Raw genomic sequence first — 18409 nt, forward strand, 5'->3', positions numbered from 1 at the left:
GTGCTGGGCCCCAGACCAAGCACTTCGCTCATCTCTTCAGCATCATGATGAATGTGCGCGCCACCTGCAGACTCTGCAGTCCCTTCTGAAAGAGGAAATGGAGACAGAGGTTTAATAGCTTGGCCACTCGGCTATGAGCAGCAGGCCTGGAGTCTGTGTCCATCCTGGTGCCTCTGAGTGGCCCCCTCAACCCCTGTCCACAGCCCTCCCCGACAGAGGGGACCCCAGCATGGCCCTCTCCCAGGCTCCTCAGGGCAGGCAGCTCTGCTTCACTTGCCCAGCAGCCCTCTCCTTTGGACCACAGAGAAGAACCGAGGTTGTCCAGGCAACCGCCACCTCAAACTCTGAAGCTGGGGGTGGGGTGAGAAGTCCAGGGACAGCTTAAAGGGAAGCGGTGACCCGGGAGGAAGGGAGAGAAAAGCAGGCTGGCTTCCAGCTGGTCCATTCCAAGGAGCCACGTTATGACCCCCTCCCCACAACTCTCCCACTGAGGCCGCCGGGGTCCTTATCCCCGGCGGGGTCCGGATTCTGTTCCCCAGGAAGAAGGAAAGTTTCCCAAAGGCATGGGGAGAGAGGGGTAGCCTACACATCTGTGGGGCTAGGGCTGTGTAGAGCAGGCCATTACCATATGAAAGGAGGAGGCTTGAGCGGTGGTGGGAGGGGCCAAAGCTGTCACTTGGATACCAAAGGCAGCTGGGGATGGTGGAGGGAGCAGGGGCGGGGAGGCAGCGACGGAGGGCCCCAAACTGGGGGAGAGGGAGTAGGCTGCTGGGGCCACATCCTCCCCATTTAGGGCACGCACCACTTCCTCCCACTTGCGACTCCTCTCTGGCCCGGGGGGACACTCACAGAGGTGGCAGGACGGTGCTGGAACTGGACTGCTCCAGGACCCTCTGGGTGACCTGCCACTGTGCCCCTGAAGAAATAGAGTCAAATTTTAAGGACAAAGGAGTCGCCTAAGACTCCAAAGAATAGGAACTGTGGTGGGAACGGGGAGGTGGGGGGCTTGGGGAGGCACTTCTTGCTGTGTAGAGGCTGGATGAGGGGGCTGTCACTCCCAGGCAGGGAAGGGAGTTCAGGGAGTTCCAGGTCTGAGGTGTAACAATCTGCAGCTCAGCTCGCCTGCCCTCTGCTTCTGTGGCTGCTTCCAAGGAAATTGCAAGGCTTGCACGCTGCATGCCTCCTCTCCTCCCAAGCTCCTCCATGGCCCTTGCTTTTTGGGGCCTCCTAATGTCCTCCCCACACTTCCGGTTTAGATCTCTGTCTTGCAGCATCAGCAACTCCCACTTCTTTTCCGGCAGGCCGTGGCTGCCTCCAGCATCTCCTGCTAGTTCACAGGCGGCCACCCCTAGGCCTCGGGCTTTCCCTGGGGACGAGGGACCTTCAAACAGAAAATAGCCACTTTGGTAGGAGCCACTTGGCGGCCAGGTCTGCGCTGCGGCAGAGGCTTCCGTCCCTATTGAGTGGCTGTCTAGTGTTCTTGGGGCCCTCTGCGCTTTGTGTCTCTGCTGTTCTGGAAGAGAAGAATGGAACCTTCTCGCTCTTCTTGCCTCCCAGACAGCCTGTCCCTGGCTCAGAACCAATTGCGGTGGAAAGCGGAGGGAGGCAGGCCATGGGAACCACTCCTCTCGCCCTGCTGAGGGTGTCTGGGTGGATGAGGGCCACCACGGACCCAGGCCGGGATGGCTGCTGTGGGGGAGGAGACCGCCGGGGCAGCAGTGACAGCCAAGAGTAGCGAGCGAGAGAGAAAAGACCAGTGTTTACTGGCTTGCGGGGAGGCAGCTATCACCAGGGCTACAAGACTCTGTGAAGAAACACGTGCACTTCCAAGTTTGTGGTAAAATGAAAGACACTTGGCAGCTGGGCAGGACTTTCGTGTTTTTTTTTTTTTTTTTTTTGAGGAGTCTCACTCTGTCGCCAGGCTGGAGTGCAGTGGCGCCATCTTGGCTCACTGCAACCTCCACCTCCCGGGTTCAAGCGATTCTCCTGCCTCAGCCTCCCAAGTAGCTGGGACTACAGGTGCATGCCACCCTGCCCAGCTAATTTTTTTTTTTTTTTTTTGAGACAGAGTCTCACTCTGTTGGCCAGGCTGGAGTGCAATGGCACGATCTCGGCTCACTGCAAACTCTGCCTTCCAGGCTCAAGCAATTCTGCCTCAGCCTCCCGAGTAGCTGGGATTACAGGTATGTGCCACCACGCCTGGCTAATTTTTGTATTTTTAGTAGAGATGGGGTTTCACCATGTTGACTAGGCTGGTCTTGAACCCCTGAGCTCAAGTGATCTATCCGCCTTGGCCTCCCAAAGTGTTGGGATTAACAGGCGCGAGCCACCGCGCCTGGCCAGGACTTACTTTCTGGTGACTGGGTCAGGGAGGGCCAGGGAGCTGGGAAGTGGCAGAGCGGGGACTCCGGGCAGCTTTGCCCAGGTTGTCTGCATTACTGTGAGTGGCACAGTTCTCCAAGGCCCAGCTGGATTTAAGGGCCTTCCTATAGGTCTAGAAAGCGCAGACTCGAGCGCAGACTCGAAGAGTAGGAAGCCAGTAATCTAAAAAAGGCAGGCACAGGCTGTGCTGGTGGAGCCAGTGACAGCTAGAGCCCTGTGTGTCTCCAGGGCAGACCCGGCATTCCGGGGTCAGACCCGGTGATTTCACCCGGGAGCTACAAGTAGAGACGATCTTTCTTCTTGAATTAGTTTCTGGCAGTTGCTCTAGTTTGGGGGTGGGATGGGGTGGAGAATGTTAGTGAAGTAAGAGAAACGAACATTAAGGGAAGTCGCAGGCTCCATAGCAAAGTTCCCGTTCACTGTACTGATTTATCTGGAAATACAAAGTTTGGGCTCTTGGCATAAACTCTGACTTTAGGGCTGATCCGTCGCTCTCTGGGTTTGGGTTCCGCTCCGAGAGAGAGCAGCAGCTGCTCGGTGCAGAATCTGGCTCCTGAAACTATGGAAATTAACCTTCGCATTGGGAGAAGCCTCTCCTCAAGAGCTTTGGGGGTGAATGGGGAGTATCCCTTCTACAGGAACCAGGAACAGGAATAAATCACAGCACCAACCAAGACTTCACAGGCAATTTATTATTTTTTTTTTGAAAGGGCTGAGGGGGACTTTACAAGGGTCTGAAGCTGGTAACTAGAAAGAAAGCTAAATAAAATACAAAGCCAGTATGTTGTGGCAAAATTCCAGAAAACACACTGAAAAAAATCTTTACAGTTTAAAACTGCTTCACTTTATACATAATTACAAATTAATATACAGCATCTGGGTTTTAACCCGTCTGTTTTATTTAATATGATTTAGCACAGAAATGTCCATAGAACATTTGGAAACGAGCAATGAGAGCAGAGGTATCCGGTGTATCCCAACCACCCTCCTGCGGATCCCTGCGCCTCCACTGCGCACCTCACGCAGGCAGCAGCACACAGGTGACCACAGGCTAAGCCTGAACCGCAGGCAAACTCACCAGGCACGCCCCATGGCCAGGGCTCGGGGACTGCCCATGCCCTCAGGTGGTGAAGAAAGGCAGGGGAAAAGCTCAGGCCAGGGAAGGTGGGGGTGAGTGCTTCCTGCAGAACCCCCCTGGAGCGCAGCACAGGCGGTCCCACCTGCTTGTAGGGCAGGTCACCTACTTCGGTGGCAGGGGACAGTCAGTGGGGGGTCGCCCGCCTTTAACCCTTAGTGAGATAGAGAATTCATGGCCTATCAATCTTTTGACAATTAAATTAGATGAGTACTTGGAAAGATGCCTTTATTTTCCCTTCCTCCCCACCGCCCCCCTTTTATGGCAGCATTGAAACACTTTTCATTTTAAAGCCTGGCCAGCAGGTAGTAGATTCCAAGGCTCTGGTTAACTAGGAATGCTTTGCTACATTGAAAGGCAAGTTCAAAACCAAGCCCAAACTCCCTGCCCTCTTCTTTGTCTCTGAGGATGGACGAGAGCGACGGGGCTGGCTGGGACATATCCGTAGGTGGCTGCACACCTAGTTGGTCCTGTTGAAGAAAGGCAAGGCACACAGATCTCCAGCAGCCGCCGCCCCCATTTCATCCACAGGCTTATTTCTAGGCTCCCACATTCCAAGGACATCCAAACGCAGAGGGTGCACATCGTTCTGAAGTGTCTGGGGTCACCTCACAGCCACCCTCTTTGTGACCACTGAAGCCCAGTCACCAGGACTGTCTTTCTAAACCCCCTCCCAGGGCCTGGCTGTCCTCTGGGCACAGTTGGGGCACCCATCATTAGAGTAAACCCCAACTCCAAGGCAAATACCAAAATCCCTGGGAAGAAAGACCTGGCTACAGAAAAAGAGCCCTAGAGACAAAAATGATGAACTAGAAAGCACTTCTGTGGACAGCAACTTCTGGATCAAGTTCTGGCCTCTAAGGTTATGGTCCCACCCTCTACTAAGGCAGGGTCTATCTAGTTCAACCCTTGCACACACTAACACCTCCCTTCCCACATCAAGAAACAACGCCAAGGGTCTCCAAACTTTGTGCTCATGACTAATACTGAGGCCTCAGGAAGGTAACAAATACGGGAGAAAATGAGCAAAGGGGCGACTCTGAATAGAGTATTACCCTGAGACACAGAAGGGGAAAAAAGGTAAGATTCGTACCTTTCCAAAAAAACCTTGGTAAGGATTCTTTCCCCCAGATAGCTCTCACGGGGGTAGAGGGAGTACTGGCAAAGGCTGAAAGTGGCAGTTTGCACGTTTTTAACCCTCTCCATTTTCTAAAAAGAAAACAGTCAATACATTTGATTGTCTTGAAAATGAAGCCAACCTGACAGCATTTAAAGTGCACATGTCACCCAACTGGAATGACGACTGAGATGACTGGAATTGAGAGAAGATGCAGTCTCCTTCCAGAAAGCTCACTCGATTCTGAAAATCTGGGGGCTCTGGATAGGAACCCCATCTTTCCCCCAAAACTTAAGCACAATTTCAGGCACCTGATTTCTTCAGCTTGATGGAGAACACGGCATCCTGGTGTGGAAACAGTATGGGGAATTCAGTCTGAGTCACCCCAGAAAACAACCCCTTCTCATGTGAGAGAAACCAAGACAGGCCATTAGATCCAGCAACTAGAACACTGTCAAGGCCACGTGCAAAAGCACAGGCAGCCACCATCCCAGGTGAACCCCCAGGACAGGAACAAATCCCCTTGAGGACAACTCCAAGGGGGAAGAGAGATGACGAAGGTATGTAAGCACAGGTCTTGGTAAGTGGTTCCCTTTCGGCACTGCAGACTGTATTCCTGGATGAAGCTAGGTGGCTTGGGGGAATTCTGGGCACTACCTTCTGATTTTAAACTTGTCCAACCAGAACCTGCCGAAATCGTTTTGAGTGAGGGAGGTCTGGGCAGATGTGAAATCTCCATTTTTAAAAAAGACCACCAAAACAACCAAAGCAGGTGAAACATCACAGCTAGGGGGGCAAGAGACACTCTAACACTGATGTCAGCCTCTGTGGCAGCATGCTCTAACTTCAGCATCCATGGTGTTTTTGTGAAGAGCATGTACGCGAGTAAATCCAATCAGCACCAACCTCTTATCGTTCCAAACCCAGACAACAGGGGCACCCAGCCTACATTTACAAAGAGAAGAATGCAGGTTCAGTACTGCCCTCCTGCGAATCCCAGTAGGGGAACTCGGAGCTAGTGACCAGAACAGATAGCCAAGCCCCGGGGTAGATCTCAGGAAAGTCACGATGATTCAGCTGTAACTTGGAGTTGTATGGACTGGTGGAAGAAAGCAACTTAACTTTTTGTTTAGGGTCTTTGCAAGGGGACATGATATTTTCAATAGAAAAATCAGCAGGTTTTGGCCTTAAAGTCTGTTTCTGAAGGCTGGGTATTCTCCATGACAGAAAAAAGCAAAGGTAGCTCAGAGGTGGTGAGTTTCTTCATTCTCAAACAAGGGAGAAGATATCCTTTGATTAAAGAATGAGGCGGGGTGGGGGACGGAAGGACATGGACCCCTCCCTTTAAAATTTCATCTGGGCCTTCAAGGCACTTCAAAAGACACAGAGTGAGCGGTGCTGGCTGCCACTTCACTCAATATTGACTGGATAGTTTAGACTGTTGGGCTAGTCCTGGCTCACCCTTAAAAAAGAAAAACACAAACACACACACACACACACACAATAAATAAAACAAATCTAGGCTACAAATTTTAAACCAGACCTCTTTCAAATAAACTGAAAGATAAATATCTCCATCTGCAAGGCCAGCTTGCAATTCATCAATAAGCACCAAGTTACAGATTTTTCTTTTTTTAAGTGTGCTCAAAGCCCCTTGCTTCTGAGGGGCAAAAAAGCAAGAACTGAAGGCCACGTCGGAAGCACAAAATTTTCCAGGGCCTCCCTTCTGGTGTACGGGGCCTCAGAGGGCAACATTACCATGAACTGTCCTGCACACACCAGCTGGGGAAAGCCTCAAGTGAACACAGATCAAAACACGGCGGGAAAAGCAAAAGCAAAGCCGAGCAGCAGGCAGCATCTGTACCCTCTTTCAGGGGCAGAGCACAATTCAACAACAGACCTTCAGATACATTTTTGAAGAAATCCAATTTTGCCAAGGCCTCCTAACACAAGAAGGGCGCTTTCACAACCACACCCTCTGGGCCAGCTCCTCTCCAGACCCGCACTGGCAGGAACCGCCACACACGGCTTCACCCTTCGCCTGAACCCACCTCTCAGCCAGCTCTCCTAGCTTCAGAACACAGCTTCTGCCTGGCCCCTGGTGGTGGTGTGCCATAGGGCGTGCCCTCACCCGCAAGGGCCAGGCAGCTGCTGTCTGGGAGAGGCACGACAGGGGCTCAGGAACACAGCCAGGAGGCCGTAGCCACTTCTGAGTGGTCAGTAACAACCAAAAAGTGTCACCCTGCAGGGATACTGGTGAGTGGGCCTCTTTACTTTATCCGTGCCCAAAACATGTGGGTAAACATCCCGGAAAACCAGGGTATTCCTTCTGGATCTGATGACAAAATGAGATACTATGGGTTGTTTTGTTGCTTTAGTGCCTGAAACACCGAGATCGAGGTGGTGCAGATCACGTCTTTTATACACATCAAGCCTTCTCTCACTGGTTTCACAAATGTTTGTCATCCCTAAAATGAAATGAGAAATACATGCAAAACATGGGTGATACGTGCACGGGATGGGTTTAGAGGGAAACCAGTCTCTGAGGATTACTGGGTGAAGTGCTGATATGCAGGAGCTCTGGGTCCATCCAGGCACTGCCCCTGTGCTGAGCTAAGGTGACTAGACATCTGGTACAGACTGGGCCTTCTTCTAGCATTCCCCATGTATACATGCAGACAGGTCCCCATGTATGGACACAGATCAAGTCCAAAACATCTTCTGTTTGGTTTCGTGTTCCCCCAAATAAAAGGTAGTCAGAGGTTCAGACCTTACTTGGATACACTCTTTCAGCCTTTAGGAATTCCTGACATGTCCAAAACCATCACCTGTACTTACGAGGCCACTACTTTCAGTGTAATCCTGAGTAGGGCCAGCCCAACCTGAGAGTCCTGGGCAGTCACAAATCATGGCCGAAGCAGAGTCTGGGCCTCCTTCCCCACCCTGATACTCAAGATCATCTGTTCCTTCTTGTCCAGGACCTGGGGCCGCCCAGGAGGACTGGACGCTGAGGAGCAGTGGGTGTCCAGTGTAAGAGACTTGTGCACGTGGGGACAGCAGGAGAGGTGGGCTGGCCAGGATCAGGAGGCAGCTGCCTCAGCAGAGAGGAAGAGGGTCAGCAGAAGATCTCTTCACCCTCTGCTGATACTTCTGATGTGGGACCATCTGGAAATGTGAAAACCAAGAATGAAAAAAATTCAGAAAAACTGTTCCTTTCATTGAACTTCCTCCCCAAACCAAAGTCTTCTGTAATGCAAATAGGTGACGGGGGCTTATGGGCAATTGACTGTCTGCACACTGGGGTTTCTGGACAAATTTGGTTAATAAGGTTCTTGGTGATATCCTTCACTGTCTAATGCTCCCTTTAACTTTTAATAAGCACTAGAATTTATGAAGAGGCCTGGAAAATGTACATTTTTCTTTAACCTGCCCCACAGAAAGGAGAGATCAATCCTAAAGAGAAGGATTCAGGGGGAAAAGTGGCACATGTAGGGGGGGCATTTAGTAGAATTCAACCGCGGGCTCTGTGGCCGCTGGCACATTAGTTAGCCTCCGTGAGCTTCAGTTTCCTCACTTCCTTTGGGGTTAGCAGTGCCAACTTCATACAGCCATTTGAGAGTTAAATCACCAAATGCTAGCTGTTAGCAATGACTTATCTAGGCCCAGAAAGGCAAGGAGGACTTGAATTACTTCACTGAGAGGTGAGCTGCAGTTCCTCAATTGGATAATGCCTTGAAAATGAAACCTATGCTTTCTGCTTTTGCACATGTGCCACACACAGTGGGTTCTTAATGTTTGTTGCATGAGCGCTCTTAGTAAGCGGAGCTGGTGAGAAGGATAGCGGTTTGGCTTCTGAGCATCTGAACTGTACCCTTTTCAACCCTGCCCCATGCCACTAAAATCTACCCTCTCTCAGAATGCACAGACACCATGGCCACAGGGAGAGCAGGTGTGCGTGACTCACCACCGGGCTGAGAGCGGCTGGTTTTGTTCTTCTTTTTTTTCTCCTTCTTTTCCTTTGGCTTAGCTAACCCAAACAGGCGGGTAGAGGCAGAGGTGGACACAGGGGCCTGGCTCTGCCCTTCTGGTCCTTTGTTTGTCTGGCTGGTTGAACTCAGTATGTGAAAAGGCCCCTTATCTTTGTGTGTCCGAGAGATGCTGTTCCTTTTTGGGGACACTGAAAGGTCTGAGTCCAATGACCCTGATTTGGCTATCGAAGGTGCAGATGGCGAGGGGGGCTCCTCAGGACTGGGGAAGAACGATGGGATCCTCATCAGCTTGCTGTGTGGATGGGAAACCTGTACATATTCAAGAGAAGGGTTTCACTTGGAGGCTGTCAGCATCCCTGATGCCTACTCAATAAATCCTGGCTGAATTCAACTGGGTGTGCTGGCTGGGTACTTACCCACCTCTGTAAACTCTACAGAGCTCACTTCTATGGATTGCATAGAGCTCAAAGGTTTCATTAGCTGCCCTCCCCCCAGTAGTATCTATAAACATGTTAAAAATACCGCCTTCAATACTGTTAATACTTTTACTACATACGCAAACACCGGCGTCATAAAAAACCGATAGTACCTTTGATGGGGTGATTTAGAAAAGAATTCCCATTTCCTGAAGAAAGAAGGAGAGCTGCTTAAGACTGCTCTGCACAGGGATGCAGGGAAGTATTTTAGGGCAAAGAGATTACAGACACCTGTTCAGGTTAGAGGGTAAGTGGAAAAGCCGAGCTTACACCAAGAATCCTACTCAAAGGTTAAACCAGAGATAAAGAGGATCATCTAATCTGGGTTCTCTTAGCTGCCTGGGAACCCTCCTTTGTCAAAGCACTGATGATTGTACTGGGGTGGAATCCCTCCTCATGTCATAAAAAGCAACACACAGCATTTGCTGCTCCCCCCTGCCCAATATATTTGGCAACATCTGCCGAAAGCTACAACTGCCCCCTACTCTGGAAGATGTCAGTATAATTTTCTTTCATGGTCCAAGGTCAATCAGTCAAACAAACAGCAACGTGATATGCATTTCAAAACACAGGCAGATCTGTGTACACCCAGGCTCTCCATCTGCCACAAGCATCCATATTTTGGAATAACCAAGCAATATCACTGAAATAAGCTCAGGAGTGAGTGTGCTGAATTACCAAAAGCTTTCCAATATAAGCAGCAGCTATAGAGAAAGAAAAGTTTCATCAGCAGTAGAGAGGCAAATCAGGAACTATGCAGAGTGCAGCTGTCTCAACATCCCCAAGCAAGAATATCATCTGTTCACAAGAGGAGTGGCCGCCTCCCCTAGTTGCTGGGATGGGCGTTTCCCTCTGTAACTGCCTCCCACCCATCCTGCCACATGGGTTCTTCCAGCAACTCTGGCCTGACAGCCATTTCCTGCTGTCTCAGGACCACAGGCACCACATGTTCTGGGGGATCTTTTATTCTTGCTGTGCTTCCCCATTAAGCTACAAGTTCCTTCAGGTCAGGGCCATGCCTGACTTCTAATGTGACACAGAGCAGTGGGGTTGCTCCTAAAATCCTGGATGGCTGATGGCTATTTTCTCAGATACATGGAGGCTCCTCTAGCTGTTGCCAACTCTAAGTATCCATTACTGCCTGGCCAAAATGCCCCAGCACTTCCATTCTCTTCTTCAGTCTCCTAGAGATGCAAAAAGCAGAAAAAGACTTTCTCCCTCTGCCTCTCTTTCAGGGTAAAACAAAGATTCTTTTTGTTTTTTTTGAGACAGAGTTGCTCAGGCTGGAGTGCAGTGGCGAGATCTCGGCTCACTGCAATCCCCACCTCCCAGGTTCAAGCCGATTCTCATGCCTCAGACTCCCAAGTAGCTGCGATTATAGGTGTCTGCCACCACACCCGGCTAATTTTTGTATTTTTAGTAGAGATGCGGTTTTGCCATGTTGACCAGGCTGGTCTCAAACTCCTGACCTCAACAGATCCGCCTGCCTTGGCCTCCCAAGGTGCTGGGATTACAGGCGTGAGCCACTGTGTCCAGCTACAAAGATTCTTAAAAACATTTTTTTTTTTTTTTTTTTTAGTAGAGACAGTCTCCCTCTGTTGCTCAGGCTGGTCAAGCTACCCTCTCACCTCAGCCTCCTAAAGTGCTGGGATCACAGGCATGAGCCACTGCATCTTGCCAAAAACAGGCTCTATATTTCTGCTCACTTTCTTACTATGCTTAGTACACAGGGGTTCTTAATATCATCGTTAGGTTGCTCTCGGCAGGGAGTGCCATTACCTGACACAGGTCCCGTTCTGTCTGCCTCTGGCTGAGCCGCTCTGCCTCCCGGCGCAGCTGCTCCTGTTCCCTCTCGAGCTGTTTCTGGGCAGCACGCAGTCGCTCCAGGTCATACTGGTATGTGCCCTTCTTCTGCTGGAGCTCCTCCCGCTCCTTTTCCAGGTCCTGCTGCCCCTGCTGCACCTTCTCCTCGCGCTGGGCCAGGAGGGCCTCCCGTTCCCGCAGCTCCCTCTCACGAGCTTCCCACTCGCGCTCACGCCTGCGCTTCTCCTCGAGGTACTGGGCCTGCTGCTTCTGCAGGTTGGCCAGGTCCTGGCGCTGCTTCTCCAGGCTGCGTTGCTTCTCCTGCTCAATGAGGGAGCTCGGACGGGACAAGGTGCGAGTGAGCGCCCTCTCGCTCAGCACCAGTTTCTGGTCCTCAATGTAGCTGTCCTGCTGCAGCACCACACCCTGAGGAGGCACACGGAGGAGAGCCCTGCAACTCTGGCCAGGATGACAGCCAACTTCTGGATCCCTCCTGACCCCACAGCAGGGGGCACCAGGCACTATGATGGACTAGAACTCTCCCCTCATTTTTCAAGCCCATCTAATAAAAATGCTCCAGGATAATTGCAGGCATTTATCACACAAGAACCTCAAAGGTGCACGAACTCACAGGTTTTTGTCAAATCTGGTCACATGCTGTTTGCGGTCACTGGTATTACCTGGGGTACTGTGTGTGTGTGTGTGTGTGTGTGTTGGAAGTGGGAGGAAGGAATGAGATAGGGCAGATCTTCAAGAAAGGAAGTGAGCAGAATTTGAGGATGTTCCTGGGAAGTCCGAAACGGAAGCTGTATTAGGAAGGCTACTCTATTCAAATGTACAGAGATACGGGATATAGAAACTTTTATAATCATACTTAAGGCTTTCTAAAGTGAAATAATCTCCCAAGTGCATGTTAGCATGCTATGTGATTTGTAGCATGGTTATCAAGCCATGCCTACAGCACACCAGCTCTTCACTAATTCTAGTCCTGGAAGGTCGATGATACTCTACCCACAGCATTCTGTAACTTTCTCACCACGAGAGCCAGTCTTCCCTAGACTGAGGGCCCCATTTACCCATAAACAGCCTACAAACCTCAAAGATCCAAGTCAACAACAGCCTCAAGCTGCTGTTCTTTAGACAAATAAACGCAGGGACGGAAGATGAAGGCACGCACCTGCAGAGTGCTGAGGAGCTCGTGGAGATGAACAATGCTCTGGACAACCTGCTGCCAAAGGAACAAAATGGAAACATTTGTTTCAGGGCTTTATGAATCTCAGAATCCATCACACTAATGTTTACCTGATAAGATGGCTTCTTTAAGATACAACTAAATGCTTGTATCTTTATGAAATATTTTCAAATTGAAAGCACCAAAGAAAGTAAGTGAGCACCAGCAGCCAAGAAAAACAAAAGAAGACCAAAGTGACCTGTGTGTAGGAGGAGTATCAGCACAAGTTAAAATGTGTTAGAAAGCTCCCAATACTTAAAATGACTAGAATAAAAACAGCATACATCAGTGCAACAGAACAGAAATTTCAGAAACTTCCCGTAACAATTTAGCATGTAAGTAGCATTTCAAATCAATGGAAAGAAAAGAATATTCAATTAATTGTTCTAAGAAAATGGCTATATTTCTGAAAAAAATTGAGTTGAGACCTTAGCTCACATTAAAAAAAAAAGGTTCAAATATCTGAAAATGTCAAAGGTGAAAAATAAACCATATTTATGTCCAGCCAGGGCAAGACAGCGAGATCCTATTTCAAAAAGAAAAAAAAAAAGAGCTGGAAGGAACTAGAAGGTTTTCTAATCTTAAAACAGGGAAGGCTTTGCAAACACAGAAGTAATGGAAGAAACCACATGATTTTTTCAAAAATTTCTATGTAAAAATGTAAAATTAAAATTAAAAGGCAAAGGACTAATAGAAATTCAAATGGAAAAATATTTGATTTAAAAAAGGCTCTCATAGAACATTATGACAAAAAAAATACCCTAGTAGAAAAATAGGCCAGGAACACAAACCAGCAATTTGCAGAAGAAATATAAATGGCCAATAGCATTTATATGTCATATTAAAAATGACTCAACCTTATTTGAAATCAAATAAATGCAAAATAAAATAAATGACGCAAACTTATCAAACGAACAAAAACTTAGTAAGAATAATACTCAATGTTGGTAAAAGATGAAAATGGGCACTTGTATGTCTAATGGGTAGTGCCAAGCACTGCAAAACCTTCGTTCAATAGCATTTTGGCATATCTGGGAAATAATCAGAGAGCTGTGCAAAAAACAATGTATGTACAAAGATGTTCTTAGCTCACTGCTTTAAAAGCAAAACGTAGAAAAACAGTTAACTATCAGAAGGATTAAGAAAATTATGGTACACAATAATATGAAGCTGTTCAACAGCATGCTTTGTAAAAATATGCCTTGGGGAAATGCTTTTAATGCATATTAAGAGGAAAAAAAAGCAAGATATGAAGCTCTAGGAAGTATTGATACAAATTATGTAAAACTTTTTATACTATTCATACATATACAACTCGGATATGTTATGTAGAAGGCTGGAAATATAAACACCAAACATTTAACAGTAGCTATTTTCCAGTGGTGGGATGTTTATTATTAAGTAACTTATGTTACTTATCTACCATGAACATGTATTCCTCTTACAATACTTAAGTCATTTAAAAACAAAACACAAAAATCTTAATTACCAGGCTTAGCTCTTCTGAGAAAATTTTTTACCCCTTATTTTCTTTATTTTTATTTTTTGAGACGGAGACGGAGTTTCACTCTCATCCAGGCAGGAGTGCAGTGGTGCAATCTCGGCCCACTGCAATCTCCGCCTCCCAGGTTCAAGTGATTCTCCTGCCTCAGCCTCCTGAGTAGCTGGGATTACAGGCGCCCATCACCACGCCTGGCTAATTTTTTGTATTTTTAGTAGAGACAGGGTTTCACCATGTTAGCCAGGCTAGTCTTGAACTCCTGACCTCAAGTGATCCACCTGCCTCGGTCTCCCAAAGTGTTAGGACTACAGGAGTGAGCCACCAAGACTGGCCCCCCTTATTTTATCCTTAATAAGCAGAGAGAAGTAACTGAAGAACCTGCCGACTCTAGCTAAGCATTTATAGTGTCTAATCCATACTGGAATGTCTGAAAAACAAATGGGTCTTCTACTATTTCTTACCCTGATTCTTCTAACTAAATATAGGGGGGAAATTTTGCCATAAAGCAAAATCAAGGCCAGGAGCAATGACTCATGCCTGTAACCCCAGCACTTTGGGAGGCTGAGGCGGGCAGATAAACTGAGGTCAGGAGTTCGAGACCAGCCTGGGCAACATGGTGAAACCCCGTCTCGACGAAAAACACAAAAAAATCAGCCTGGTGCGGCAGTGCGGGCCTGTAGTCCCAGCTACTCTGGAGGCCGAGGCAGGAGAATTGCTTGAACCTGGGTGGCGGAGGCTGCAGTGAGCTAATTTTCAAGCAGCAGATCCAGAGAGCAAGTAGCTTCCATAAGCTCAAGTTTGTCATTTAAAGATAAGCACACTGAAGGATTCCTTCAGGACTCCACTGTATTTAGACTTCTGTGGCAACAAATATAAAATAATATCCTTCTGTATTTTAGGTGGAAAATGGAAAGATTCCCCTTAAAATTTCAAAATAAAGTTCCTTGGAGACTTAATGTACGTTAAAAGCAAGCACAAGAAAAAGAAGAAACACAATCAAAATGCTTGAGAAGTATACTCTAAAAAGCAACTATCATGTATCTGCTTCTAGTCTGCTTACAAAGTCAAATACTCAGAATTAATTTTGGAGATGGCAGTAATCTGAAGATTATGTCACAACGAGTCGGGGGTCGGTGCACGCGGGATGGGCATCCTTCCAGAAGGACACCAAGGCTGCTTCACAGATAAGACACATATTACGTCTAAAGCAATACTCAGAGAAGATATGGCTGGGCGTGGTGGCTCAGGCCTGTAATCCCAGCACTTTGGGAGGCCCAGGTGGGCAGACTGCCTGAGGTCAGGAGTTCAAGATCAGCCCAGCCAACATGACAAAACCTCGTCTCTACTAAAAATACAAAAAATTAGTCAGGTGTGGTGGTGTATGCCTGTAATCCCAGCTACTTGGGAGGCCGAGGCAGGGGAATCGCTGGAATCTGGGAGATGGAGGTTGCAGTGAGCCGAGATTGCACCATTGTACTCCAGCCTGGACAACAGAGCAAGATCCGTCTCCCCCGCCCCCCAAAAAGATGATGATATAACTTGAGTACTTGAAGGATAAGAAATTACTGTGTCAAATTACAAGTTAAATGCCCATGTTCCAGACCTGTGGCTCTTGGTATCAGGCTTGTGATAGAAAAGGCTCCTATGAATTCTACTCAGTGTGCTTAGACCAAAGGAAACCATCACGGGGGTTTTGCGGGCCCTACTTAGAGAAAGCTGATTAAAAGCAAGAAGTGCTGGGTAAGGTGGCTCATGTCTGTCATCCCAGCACCTTGGGAGGCTGAGGCAGGTGGATTGCTTGTGTCCAGAAGTTTGAGACCAGCCTGGGCAACACGGCAAAACCCTGTCTCTACAAAAAATACAAAAGTTAGCCGGGCATGGTGGCACGCATGCCTATAGTCCCAGCTACTCTGGAGGATTGCCTGAGCCTGGGAGGTAGAGGTTGCAGTGAGCTGGGTGATACAGGGAGAGCGAGACCCCATCTCAAAAAAAAAAAAAAAAAAAAGCAGCAAAAGGCTTCCTTAAGGACAGAGAATCAAAGGCCATCTTAGCAGGCAATTCTCTAAGTGGCAAAATTCCAAGACGGTGCCCCTAGGACCAAAAAAAGGGGAAAGGTCAAGGAAACTGACAACTGTATTGTTTACATGTACAGATGATAGCCAGCAGTTAGCCTCTTTGTAACAGCAAAAAGAAAAAAAAAGGAACAAAGAATATTCCTAACTTGACAATGGTAACAAACACATATTTTCTTAAATAGCTCATAATGTCCTTACCTCACTGTTTCTTTTAAGCATAAATACCAGGTTAGCGTTTCCACCCTATGAAACAAAAACCATACATATAAAAAATGAAGATCTTGATGCAAAAATGACATACAGTGTGTTTCTGTTAGGCTATAGCTTTCCATTTTCTTTCTTTCCTACCACAGCCTCTCACTAAGGTACTGAAGATTTAAGGTTGAACTATTTATCACTGACACCTTGTAAGAAGGTCAGGTCAGTTTGGAGCACCTGAAACAAACCTCCTAATGAAACTGGTCCTGCCAGGACCATGGTAGAGTTATGAACGTAAACACACCACCCTAAGCCAGTGAGGCCACCAGCCAATAATGTGGAATTCTTAACTGTACTGTTTGTTTTAAAAATGTGATTTTCCCTGAAAATAATTTTATTAAAAGCAGCAATTCAGGCATCCAAAACAACATCAAAGTGAAATAATTTCAAAGGTTATGAATTCAGAGGAAAGTGCCAAGGAGGTTCATAGTGTATTTTAAAGAGAAATACCTTTTTTAGGCCACTATCTGATTCCGTTCTCCTAAGATCTTGGCCATCATCTCCCTCTTCCTTCTCGCCTCCTAAACAAAAAATAGGTTTTTTGTTTTTTTTTTAATTTTAAAGTTGTGAAACAGATTAGCGAAGGAAAGAATATCATATAGGTATCTTGGGGATGTAGTATTTCTGAATCCTACTGATGCCCCCCAAAAGAGGGAGCAGCTTGGTGGCAGCTAAGTGATTACTAATAATTTTATGGATGCAGAAGAGCTGGAAGCAGGAACATGTATTATTACTCTTTTAGCTAATATCTTAGGAAAATCTTTTTTGTTACTCAAAATGAATATGAGTCTGATTGGCAGGCTCTTGAGTGTCTTAAGATCTCACTAAGAAATTTACTGATTGAATGGGAGCGGAGATGTAGCTACTAAAGTACAATGTAGCTACTAAAGTACAAATCATTTTGAGTTGTGTGGGACAGTCAAGGATTGCCTATAAAAGCTCATGACTTCACATCATTTACCTTTTGAAGCATTCATCTGATGGCTGTCAAATCCTCCAAAGGTTTCTGCTCTCCGGGGCAGGGAAACAGGACCGACCGCACCTTCTTGCTCAATGGGGCTGCTGACAGTTGGCCCAAGTGTGCCTCCCAGATTTCCACTCACCAAGCCCTGAAGGATCTCCACTGGAATAAAGGAAACATGCAAAGCTGACATCTTATCTTTCAATGAGGAGAAAACAAGTTCACAGTATACATGATATGTACAAAGAGCATGATTGGAAATTTCCAAAGAGTGACTGGGTGAGTTCCTTTGCTCAGAGAAGGGTCTCAGCTCAGGGTATGTGTTTTGGTTGGACTCTACTAGAAATTTAGAGATGAGACTTTCCACTTTATATACAAGAGGCTAGGAAATTTGAAAGTGTACAGGGAAGGCAGAGTAATTTACTAGAAGTTACATGGCTTCTGGAATCATATCCAAAGCAGCCAGAAGATATTCCTTGGAAAGTAAGATGGACTGATTTGAGAACAGCAAGTAAAACAGTCAGGGTTTCTGGCTTCGCTAATATGGAGTGAGTTCAAGGGGCTAGAGTAGTCTAAGAATTTGCATCTCAACTCTGGCCCACTAGGGTTCTTTTCTAGGGTATGGCTCACAGAAAGAAGAAAGTGGAGAAAATGGAGTAAAAGTTAAACAGGAGAAAAAGAGATAAAGAAAAAGAAGGGCCAGGTGGAATAAGGGAGGGAACCAACAGCAGGAAATCTGATAAGACAAGCCATGTTAAAAAAGAAAACCTACACAAAAATGATAGACGAGTCCTATGGTGTGAGAAAATCTATATGAATCTGTAAACTTAAGACACCAATTTCACATAAAAATGAGCAATAGAAAATATGGAAGTCAAATCCCATATAAAGGGAAAACATAGGTGGGGAAAACACAGGGTCTAACTTCTCTACAGATAACAAAAGCACATCAGAAAGACATGTCCATAAAATAAGTGAGCAAAACACATTCTTGCCTCAGCCTCCTGAGAAGCTGGGACTACAGGCGCACGTCACCACACCCAGCTAATTTTTGTATTTTTAGTAGGGATGGGGTTTCACCATGTGGGCCAGGCTGCTCTTGAACTCCTGACCACCCACCTTGGCCTCCCAAAGTGCTGGGATTATAGAAATGAGCCACCGCGCCCGGCCCCATCAAACATGTTTCAATTTATGAGTCCATAATAAAAACTATGGGTCACTTTCAGAAGATGTTCATGGTCTTAAAAACTGGTAAATAAACAGAGGGGAAAAATAATCAAGCGTTTATCCTTTTATCTTTTCTTATATGTCACGAAAAAAGAGACAACTAAATTTATGCCCTCTCAATGAAAGAACACACTATAAGGGCACAATTTACCAAAGAGATCAAGTCTGAGTGATTAATTAAGCCTCTGAGAATCCAGCTGCAAATCTGAAGGAAACAGAGGACAGAACTGTATGAATAAAATCCAAACTGTGGG

At 47.0% G+C, this 18409-nt stretch overlaps 1 protein-coding gene across 15 annotated transcripts in view; it reads right to left on the reverse strand.

Moving 5' to 3' along the window:
- Positions 1-3054: 3054 nt before the first annotated feature.
- Positions 3055-18409, reverse strand: part of AKAP13 (A-kinase anchoring protein 13) — a 266890-nt gene continuing 251535 nt past the window's right edge. For 14 of the 15 annotated variants that reach the window (XM_031669207.1, XM_031669210.1, XM_031669209.1 and 11 more), the window contains 7 exons: positions 16929-17090; positions 16418-16488; positions 15908-15952; positions 12080-12130; positions 10879-11328; positions 8599-8932; positions 3055-7799 (listed from right to left, as the gene is read on the reverse strand). In XM_031669207.1, coding sequence (XP_031525067.1) covers positions 7750-7799; positions 8599-8932; positions 10879-11328; positions 12080-12130; positions 15908-15952; positions 16418-16488; positions 16929-17090 — 1163 coding nt within the window. In that variant the 3' untranslated portion in view covers positions 3055-7749. The remainder of the gene's footprint in view (positions 7800-8598; positions 8933-10878; positions 11329-12079; positions 12131-15907; positions 15953-16417; positions 16489-16928; positions 17091-18409) is intronic. The other variant, XM_031669206.1, reaches the window with a different exon arrangement.

The sequence above is a fragment of the Papio anubis genome, chromosome 7 (assembly GCF_008728515.1).
Source record: "Papio anubis isolate 15944 chromosome 7, Panubis1.0, whole genome shotgun sequence".
Taxonomy (NCBI): Eukaryota; Metazoa; Chordata; class Mammalia; order Primates; family Cercopithecidae; genus Papio; species Papio anubis.